Source organism: Ostrea edulis, chromosome 9 (genome assembly GCF_947568905.1).
Source record: "Ostrea edulis chromosome 9, xbOstEdul1.1, whole genome shotgun sequence".
Taxonomy (NCBI): Eukaryota; Metazoa; Mollusca; class Bivalvia; order Ostreida; family Ostreidae; genus Ostrea; species Ostrea edulis.
This window is the reverse complement of record NC_079172.1, coordinates 61,935,151-61,946,708: the sequence shown is the minus strand read 5'-3', so window position 1 is coordinate 61,946,708 and position 11,558 is coordinate 61,935,151. Positions and strand designations below refer to the sequence as shown.

The 11,558-nt window shown below is 34.5% G+C and overlaps 1 protein-coding gene across 2 annotated transcripts in view; it reads right to left on the bottom strand.

The window, feature by feature from the left end:
* Window positions 1–807: 807 nt before the first annotated feature.
* The window catches only part of LOC125659889 (E3 ubiquitin-protein ligase TRIM71-like), an 18,570-nt gene continuing 7,819 nt past the window's right edge, over window positions 808–11,558 (bottom strand). For both annotated transcript variants that reach the window (XM_056149830.1, XM_048891685.2), the window contains 2 exons: window positions 6,967–8,769; window positions 808–3,308 (listed from right to left, as the gene is read on the bottom strand). In XM_056149830.1, the coding sequence (XP_056005805.1) occupies window positions 3,076–3,308; window positions 6,967–8,737 (2,004 nt within the window). In that variant the 5' untranslated portion in view covers window positions 8,738–8,769 and the 3' untranslated portion in view covers window positions 808–3,075. The remainder of the gene's footprint in view (window positions 3,309–6,966; window positions 8,770–11,558) is intronic.

Sequence of the window (11,558 nt, the reverse complement as noted above, 5' to 3'; positions counted from 1 at the left end):
CACAGGATTGATGAAAAGGTCTTGCCACAAGAAATACACCAAATGTGGTAACTTTACCTCTTGTGGTGTAAAAAGGTTCCATTTTTGCCACCGACATTCAAACATACTGTAACGAAACCGAGGGTATGGGGTAGTTACATAATCACATAATCATGGGCCGCTGTTTATCTTTTAATAAATTGTAAGGTAGAAATGGTTACTTTGGTTGACCACAATTTATGACGAACGATGACCAATACGGAAGTTCCGAGTTCCCCAACAGTTATTTCCCTTTATCGAACTCTTCCGTAAATTATGACGTAAAATATGATGACGGTGGGTACATTTGCTAATTACTATCGTTGTATTATTTCTTAAAAGATTATATCCAGAGTTTCTGAGACCATCCTATCTCAGGGGAAAGGCAACTTTGGTGAGTTTATGAATATTGGATAACAAAATGGCTCAAACAAATATTGTTAATTGCCATCTTTCTTTGATAAAAGGGTCACTCATGTAGAAGAGGAAACGAATAATGATTTAATAGCCTTATTCAAACAAATTATGCTTGATATGACCAGAATATGCATACCAGTGATTGATATAAACAAAAGTTACGTTTTCATTACATTAATCGTACGTAATCGTTATGTACAGTGCCAGTCTACGATATAATGTATACAATGTGTACCCACAATATGTCATAAAATGCGAAAGAGTTCGACAAAGGGAAATCACTTTTGGGTAACTCGGAACTTGCGTATTGAAGGTCCACTTTGAAATGATATCTTCACTTGCCATATGTATGAGAATAATATTCTATAAAGTTTATAACATTTATTGCGACGATCCTTTGGTCAAATTGTATATACACATACAATGGTAACTCGTTTGGTTGGTACAACGTTATTTAGTTAAGTATACAGTGACGAACCAATCCAGGACGTTCCTACTACTAAAAGGCTTGTAAATTACTATAAAAACGTTATGTCACTCTTAATAATTATGTGGTTACATGCAACTTAAACTTGGTACTATTTGGTAACTACCACTGTCTTATTTCTGAAATGTACCGAGTCTCTCTCTGCAGTTGACTGATCTTCTCTCTCCAAACAGCTGTCTTTTATTTACATCGGTTGTTGTTATGACGTAGTAACATTTCAAACTGATAACGACATCGTTTATCTAAGTTAAATTTGTAAATATCACTTAATAACGTTGTACCAATATAAACATAATAAACATAACATATTTTATAACAATATGTGAATCAAAGTAATCAAGTTAAATAAAATCAATTGCAGTTCGTTTCTATTGTTCATATTTTGCTTATAAATGACTTTAGAAGTAGTTTAAAACATCGGGTTCAGGGTTCATAATATTCTATCATAAGCAGTTAGTCTGAATGAAAATCACAACATTGTAACAATCGATATGGATTTAATTGGATAATTCTAAAGTTACATCTGCTATCAGGTCAGTTTAATGTTGTATAGGTATAAAGTAGTATATTTAATGAGTGAAGTCCTGAACCGTAACAATACAAAGAGAAACAGACAGACGGACAGTCGAAAATAATATGCCGCTAATCCTTCATTCCGGGGATGAAAAGGAATCAATGTCCACCATCACTAGATCAGGAAATGTAATATATATCCAACATCACAAAATGAGGAAATTTAATCAATGTTCATCATCTTTAGATGACCAAATTTATCATCAATGTCACCTTTAGAACGTCCTACATTAGTAGATGAGGAAATGTAACCAATGTTGCCATTGCTAGAGGAAATGTAATGAATGTCCGCCTTCAATGGAATGGGAAATGTAATAAATGTCACCATCATTAAATGAGGAAATGTACTCAATGCTCACCATCACTAGATGAGGAAATAAATATCTAAACCATTGGCTGATGTAATTAAAGGGAATGATAATGGTATCTCATCTGCAAAACATAAAATATAATATTGTCATTTCTGTAATTCTAACAGACTTGTCAGCAAAACAGCAAAAACGTATCGCTTTGTTTGTTGTTGTTTTTTTTGTTTTTTGTTTTTTTTTTTTTTTTTGTCTTTGATGTCTTTACAAATTGTAATGATAGTCAATTCCTCATGAATGCGTTGCAGCCGTGCATGAAAGGATGTTCATATATCCAGTTTTGCTAAATATAACAACACACTAGAGTTTGGAATATATGTTTTGTCACAATTTCAAAGACAAGCTTCACTTTTAATATTGATAATTAAATTTTCTGTAACAGTATTGGCAACTTTTGATTCATACAACTACATTATATGGGTCGTCTATACGCAACCTACATTATACCTGTGTTGCTACATGGTTCAAGAACATGGGAAATAGCAGTTTCCACTCAATGGAAACGATAAAGCCATGAATGTCACTGGATATCAAGCTCTAGGCAGACAAAATCTGTTGTGATATGACTTAGTGAAACAAGATATAGAATCTGCGGGATTGAGTGGTATCAATGAAAGGTGAAGATAACGAACAGTGATCAATCTCATAACTCCTATAAGCAATACAAAATAGATAGTTGGGCAAACAGGGACCCCTGGACAAAACAGAGGTGGGATCAGGTGCCTAGGAGTAAGCATCCCCTGTCGACCGGTCACACCTGCCGTGAGCCCTATATCATGATCAGGTAAACGGAGTTATCCGCAGTCAAAATCAGTGTGCCAAAAACGACCTAACAATCAGTATGAAACACGTCAGACAGCATAAGACGCAATGATAAGTTGTATTGACGAACTAATTCGTTATAACGACCATAGAATTTGCGAAATCCTTACTTCAATCGAGACTGTTGAAACCCCTGTGCCATCAACTTCTTTGTCAGTAGCTTCCCTCGATCTAAAAACTGACTATATGCAGAACAAGCTCTTGTGTATCGAATCAGTTGAGATATATAAACACCATACGCAGGTGATAATTGAATATTACCGCATAAATATGGGAAGTTGACGATGGAGAAGCTGAAATCATCCCGTTTGTCATACAGTTGAGTTGTCAGTCACAGGACCAAAAAATATAGAAAGAAAAACTTAGGTCTCGGCAGGGCAGGGCAGTCGGGCCTTACCCTTTAAAAAGGATTAATAAAACTCCAGAAAAAAAATGAATGATGATGATTATGACGATGATGACAGTACACCGCTGCGAATTGGTCAATGATTCCTTCTTGATGTCCATGTCACCCGGGTCCGATTCCTTCCATGTGTCCTCGTCATCAAAGTCAGATTCTTCCAAGGCTTCCTTATCATCAGGGTCAGATTCTTCCCTAGTTCCCTTGTTCGCACTCTCTTGATTATCTGAAATACATATATAAAAAAACACATAATACTAAATCACAAATCCTACTTTAAAAGAAAAATTATCATCAGATCCAAGGGCCCGTGTTTGTACAACAATCCAGTTTTTATTCCTTATATATATAATATTGATCAATGTTCGTTATCTTCTCCTTTTTACCAGCAATCTTAAAACATTTTGTTTATAGCTTACGCAGTGTTAAAGCATAAAATCCTCTAAAAGTGGGCCCGATCTACCACCCAGAACATCGATTCTATATTGATAAATAATTACATGTATATTGATAAAAATTAATGTTTTACAGTTTCCACAACGTTATTCTTGACATGATAAACGACAGAACACGATACGAGCACAATAGGTTAGGATACACGCACGATACGATAGGATACACGCACGATACGATAGGATACCTACTGACTGCGTAGCGCATTGATGAAAAAGTTTTCCGTCCAATGTTTCGTTTGATACATGCATCAAACAAAGAATTACAAGTTTTATTTCTTATCATTTAATTATGTTTTTAAGATAGAAAAACAAATAGTTTCTCCCATCAAAAAGCTTGAATTAACGTTTCTGAAATGGCGCGTAGGAATACATATAGGCAAGAATGAAAACAAAAACAAAACGGCAAGGCTGTGCGTTTAGGTCAGGAACAGTTACTGTGCAGATTTAAATGGATTATATGCCAAATTAAAAGTGCAATGGTTAAAAGCTGAATGAAATATAAAGGAAGATAACAAGTGGTGACTGGATTTATGCTGCATCGTGTTGGAGGAGACGTTGAACACTGGTTGTGTCGTTGGAACGGTAGAATGCAATTCGGCTCCATTTCAATATCGAGAAAAACGTTCAAAACGCACTCGTTGACTGAGCCCCATATAACGCAGTTCAATGTCATTGATATTTACCAAATCAGAAGTCGCCACTTGCTCTGTCATGTTATCGATCTCGTAAAGCAGACGATTCATACCGGGAACTCGTGTAATCTGTCTACTTCTACCAGTAAGTTGTCTACGTCATCAAATTGACTATTCTGACACGTCATCGCCTATGTATGTTGTTTCTTTAAATTAATTTGTATTTTATTCATATCTTTAGTTGTGCTAATTTTTGATAGCAATGAAAAACAAAAATCAAACAAATGCATTTCGTTATATATAATGCTTGTGTGGAAAATCCCGTTCTATAAATAGCGCTAAAATTAGTACGGGAAAGACGCATTCCAGAGAAAAGTAGTCCCGCGTGCTTAGTGCAGATGAACTCGGAACGAAATTTTGACAGAGAAATCAAACGAATTTTTCAACCAATCAGCATCGTTTATAAGTCATCACTTTAAAAGTTATTAAATGATATACAGATACAGATAGTTTATTGCCTAATAATGGACCCCTAGGGGCATAGACATTTTAAACATTGCAATTAAGTACAATATGTTTGAACAAGAACTAAAGGTACCAAGGGACGATGCATAGGGAACATACTGTTATATAGATAAAAATATTGTTATTGTATCTATATCCATTCGAATTCACCTTTAAATCATAAAAATATATAAATCATATTAAAGATTTGTCCACTATGTAATCAAAACTACCCAATACCTCCAGGCGGGGACGTTCATGCAGGTTATGAAAACCGTTGCTTAGATAAAATCCGCGAAACATTGCGACGTCATAAATGAAATAAGTATATCACTAAGTAGATATGCTTCATTCCTATTTTATTTTCATGTAAGTTTATTTATGCCTAAAATAAACCATACAGTTACAAAGAAATACGAAGTGTTATAATGCTCTCGTGTCATGTGTGTCTGATCAATGTGAAAGTAAACTGATGACGTCATACCTATACATCGGTGACGATGACACGTGTGAAGAATATGTTAAATATGTCATGTAAATATCAACAAAATCTGTAGTTTTTGAAATGTATTCCGTGGGATATATGAAAAACACTGAAAAGAACAAGGTACGATTGTGTACATAAAAAGGCCCCAAAAATTCTCTGATTTAAATGTGTCTGGAATCAAGCTTGATCTGTGTTTTGAATAAATTAAATGCATGTCAAGTATACTGTCTTAACTTAAATCAAAGTTATTTCTTATTTTATAGCATTATTACGTCCTGGATAATAGTTTTCCCGCCTTTTTTCAAAAAAAAAAGCTTGATAACTGTTAAATTTCATCCAGATTATTGCTTAGGAAAAGGTGTGTCCATCCGTCGAGCAAAATTAAATTAATATATATCGTGTATTAAGACAAGATGAAAAAATGTATTTAAATATAAATTTCCTCAACGCATGGCCTGTATGTTTTCTGAAAGGAAAACCCCTGAATTTATGAAAATGTTAATTGATTTTTGCATTTTTGGCAATTTTATGCTAACTTCACGCTTCTGTCATACAACACAAAGCAATTTTGGATCAAATTAAACATAGTTTGAATTTGCTTATATATTCCTTATTTGAATGCCAGATTTTGGGACTCCTACTGAAATAATCTATTTTCTGGGTCAGATAACTGTAGAAACTGTCCCTACTTCTTTATTGATATTATGAAAGTGAAAGGTGACGATAACGAACAGTGATCAATCTCATAACTCCTACAAGCAATACAAAATAGATAGTTGGGCAAACACGGACCTCTGGACACACCAGAGGTGGGATCAGGTGCCTAGGAGGAGTAAGCATCCCCTGTCGACCGGTCACACCCGCCGTGGGCCCTATATCCTGATCAGGTAAACGGAGTTATCTGTAGTCAAAATCAGTGTGCCAAGGTATTTTGATTTCATTCATGGACATATTTGTTTAATGGGAAAAAAGGCATTCCATTTAGCATGTCGGTCCGGTTTTCCACTGTCACACACTGAAATAAAACTGCAAAAATAACACACTACGCCGCATAATATACAACCTTTTTATACACCGTCTGAAAGGTCAACTAATGTACAAGGCAATTACTGCTAGAATTGATTGTTGTGAAAACTTCCAAAGAAAACTATAGAAAATTATTTTAAAATGTAAAACCGTGGTAGATGGTTTTGTGTTCAAATGTTTAACGATCATTTCGTACCGAAAGTGGTAGGATTCTAGCAGCATTTTTGATAAACTATTGGTGTTTTACTGTCATAATTGCCAGTTATATCAATGTTTAAATCATGGAAAAGTGTTATACTTTTTAAAAAATTTTATCAAGGCATATTCATGATATATTCATAACGGCATGTAATGACTCATACGGATGCGAATATTTGTCATATGATACAAAATGTTTTCATGTAAACACCTATAAGAGTTTTTTTTTAACTTAATAGCTCCGTCCCTTTGTGTAGGACAAATTCTAAAGATTGTGTACGTAGTTTACATAAATGGAGTATGATCTGCCTTAACATATCCGTGTATCTATAATACATATCTAATTCAATCTAAACACTACATCCTATTATCACCGATACTATACTTAAAACTAAATACTACCTCTGATTATAAACAACATCGTAATCAAAACTTAATACTACCTCTAATCATAACTAATTGCAAACAAAACTAGACATTATATCTAATAATAAACCACATTATAGTTAAAACACTATCCATATAACTTTTAGTGACTTATATCCTACAATAAACTACAATAGTACTAGCACATGTTCTTACCAGTCAGAGAGTACCTTCTCTGTATATATCTATATACAGATACGGTGGTGGTGCCCTGTGATCCAACCCACAAAAGGTTAGTTTTATCATCATAGTCCAGACTGAATGGTCGGTATATCCCATGTTGTCGTGTCAGTAACAAAAACAAGAACTGACCGTCCTTGTCAATCATCTGTACTGTGTGTGTGTTTAAATCACAAACCAGTATGTGTGACAGTGCGTCTGTACAGATTCCACATGGTCGTAGTGATGATCCTGATGGAGGTCCTGTGTAGGAGAATCGATGTCTCCCAACGCGCTCTGTCACCACCACAGCGCGGCGGTCATAGTCAGACACAATGATATCACCGTTCTTGTTTTCTGTGATATAATCCGGATAACTATATAACATGTGACCTTCGTTGTCATGTTCAATGGTCAGGATGTGTTGTCCAGTACTGGTGTATCGGGTTACCCTGCCTGTATATGCACCAGACTTACACATCCCGACAATCAGATCTCCAATGGCAGGGGAGTAGTACACACAACGTGTTGTCCATTCTAATGTTTTATTTAACACGTCGGTGTCTGTTTTATTGTCTACAGACAGTACTTTAATGGTATCAGCACTGTTTATATAAATCAGTTCATGAGAACTTTTCACCGTGTGTATTCCTCTATACCCTGATATGCTATCTGCCACACAGTGTACAGTGTCTCCTGTTGTGTCTGTCAATATGAGATTGGTACTATCACAGACCCAGACCCGGTCTGCTCTCACACGAGATATATGATACACACCGTAACTAATACCTTTCACACAAATAGACATGTGTTTAATAGGTGTTGGCATACGTTTCACACACTCATTTATTCCTATTTGTCGTTTTTGTGTTGTCATTTGAATTTCTGTGATAACACTCAATAACCGACTAGGACTGTTCTTTATTTGGGGGACACGACTGGTCTTTATAAACAAGAGGAATTGTACCGCTCTGTTTGCTGATTGTTCATAACTATGTTCATAGTTCTCTATGTGAACAACATCCCTGTTCATTTTTCTCTTCTGCATTCTCTCAGTCAATACACCTCTGCATCGTGTTTTAACATTACATACCACAGTATCAATCATATCTTTCAATCTCTGGGCTTTTGTTGACATCTGTAATTGACGATAACATATTAGTTGGGGACAGGTTTTGATATCATTTTTTATTCCTGCAAGGAAAACACGACAGTTATAGATAGTATCACTTCTGATAGTGTGAATGATTTCTCTGTGTTGTTGTCGCTTTGTGCGATAAGTTGTTCTAAGACTTTTCAGTGCGTGTGTTCTATGTTCTATACAACGCTTACAAACGGAATATTTACACTGATCACAGAACTTTCTGTATTTTCTGTTTGTATGTCTGACACAGGTCTCTCGTAAAGGGACACATTTAAACTTCTCACGGTAAATTACAACATCATGGTATTTGGTATGTAGATCAATAACATGTTTCTCTTTACACTGTAAACACAGATCACGTTTACATGTGTTACAGTAAAACTCAGTGTCCCCCTGACATTGAGAACATTGTCGTACTTTACATTGCGTGGTAAAATTTCTCTGTGTGTGACGAGTTACATAAAATACAACACTATGATATTTGGTGCTTTTTTCTGCAACATGTTCCTCTTTACACTGTAAACACAGATCATGTTTACACGTGTTACAGTAGAACTCGGTGTCCTCCTGGCATTGAGAACACTGTCGTACTTTATACTGTGTACTGAGTCCTAGTGTGCTCATTATGTGGAGGGTTTGGTCTTTAGTAATACAGTCTGAAATCAAACATACAGTAAAAAGCTAGAGAAACATTGAAATGACAATTATTTATACTATCTATATTTCAAGGTTTACATCATTTAGAATATGTACTCAATACAACCCCAAAGCGTACTTATATAATCATTTGTACTGAATATATCAAGATAACTTGATGATTAAGCTCCACAACACTCACCTGAGCCACTTGTCTATCAAAAAACTAAATTTACACTCCCAATGTTTCAGCCTTATCTTTATCAATTGTAATGATGGTAATTCCCACATGAATGCGTTGCAGTTATGAACAATATATATATATATATATATATATATATATATATATATATATATATATATATATATAAAGTCAAAAAATAAAATCCAATACAATAATATAATTGGATTTTATTTTTTGACTTTATTCTACCCCGATACCAAGAAAAAAGAATTTATTGAATATATATATATATATATATATATATATATATATATATATATATAATTCAATAAAAAAGCAGGAAAATATACAGTTCCAAAATATATTTAAATCCCTAGCGCTTTCTGGATTTCCAAAATATATTTAAATCACTAGCGCTTTCTGGATTTCCAAAATATATTTAAATCACTAGCGCTTTCTGGATTTCCAAAATATATTTAAATCACTAGCGCTTTCTGGATTTCCAATATATTTTTAAATCACTAGCGCTTTCTTGATTTCCAAAATATATTTAAATCACTATTGTGATATCAACTCTTTCTATTTGGTGTGATATCAACTCTTTCTGTTTGGGAATTATTTTGACTGTATGATATGAACTCTTTCTATTTGGACTAAAATCCAATGCTCAAACTTTTATCTATAGCGCTTTCGCCCTGCGGGCTCGTCAGTAGATTTTTAAAAATCTACTGACGAGCTCGCAGGGCGAAAACGCTATAGATAAAAGTTTGAGTATAGTCCTATTGCACGCTTCGACGTCAAGACATGTCAAAGGTCAATCGAGGATAGATTAAACATCCGGGCCCTCGCTCTGCAGTAAACATCGAGTCAAACGAAAAAACTTGTCTGTAAAAACATGTCAATTTTTAATCAAATTGGGTGCATACAAAGTTTAAAAAAGCAGTATTGGTAAGGTCGAAGTATGCGGATAGCGATCAGAACAGAATTTGATTAAGTTACATTCAATATTATTTTATATCTTTCTTATTACGCAAGATCGCGACTACTTTTTCCGTCTTGGTTTTAAATTTTACTTTCCCCTTTCAAAGTCTCGTGAGACCCAGAGTATGCGAGAATTTGGGCATGTTGGTAAATAATACCAGTTGTGCAACTTTTGTCGTGATCGATTCACCCGATTTTAACAATGGTGTACTATCACATTGCATTGCATTAGACTAGTAATGATTCAAGAAAGAAACATAATACGCAGAAATATCCACAACTGATAGATTTTAATGGAAATGTGGTGGATTTTTCCCCAGTGCTGTCAGCCAGGAAATTCCCACAGCTGAGAAAAGCTTGCGTCAAAATATATAGCTTCGCGAGCTCAATTCAAAAGTTCATTTTTCCTGTATCCAGACGTTTTTACACACCTTTCATTTAAAAATGTTTTTAATTGTGGAAAACACATGGAGGTTAAATCGTCTTCCGATGCCATGTTTTGAATAAACAAAAAATGCCCAAGATCGACATGCTTTTCCGGACTTCTTTACAAGAGAGTTCCACTAACTCGGTATTTACGATCTTGCGTATTCATTTGAAGAGAGCAATAATTCTTTTAGAAAGAGCAACTATATAATTAAAGATATCTTCAATTCAACATATCAACAATTGGATTAATGATCTCTTTAATTGAATTGTTGCTCTCTTTAAAAGAATTGATGCGCGCATTAATTCCTTATACAAAAGCATTGTAAATAATTAAAAATATCTTCAATTGTATTAAAGAGATCATCAAATTATTTATACCGAGTTCTAAATTAATTATTGCGAGCAATATTTCTACGAAATTGATGCTCTCATCAACTGAATTGAAGAGAGCAATAATTGAATTAATGCGCGCATCAAATCTATTATTGCTCTCATTAATTCAATTGATGCTCTCATCAACTGAATTGAAGAGAGCAATAATTGAATTAATGCGCGCATTAAATCAATTATTGCTATCATTAATTCAATTGATGCGTGCATTAATTCAATTGATGAGAGCAATAGTTGAATTGAAGCGCGCATCAATTCATTTGATGAGAGCAATAAATGATTTAATGCGCGCATTAATTCAATTAAAGAGAGCAATAATTCAATTGATGATATCTTCAAATAATTGAAGATATCTTCAATTATTTGAGTTTATGTTAATTTGGCGCTCCATACAGATGAGCTAAAGGGAAACACAACATATGGTAGTTAGAAAATAGTATCACAGTACAGATGTAAATTATAGTCCACCTCATTAGCAAAGCAACTGCACAGAGGAAGGGAAAGAACTACGGGGTATCGGAACTAAATAATTTTGGAACTCTTTGGAAAAAGAAGTTACGAAAAGTATGCTTCATTTGGGCAATTCATAGATACAAATTAGAGACTGCTAAAGATGATTCATTTCTGATACAAAAAATGTCTGCCTGATTTTCAGAATGTGGCAAGCGAATATCTTAGTACCAAAATTCTGAGTTATTATATTCAATTTCTGATGTTTGGTGGTGGAAGGTGACTCAAAAAATAATTCACAGCACCGTGCATTTCCTCTACTGTATGCGAGCATTTACTCAGTTTGTTAGGTTTTTTAGTCATTGCGGATAACAA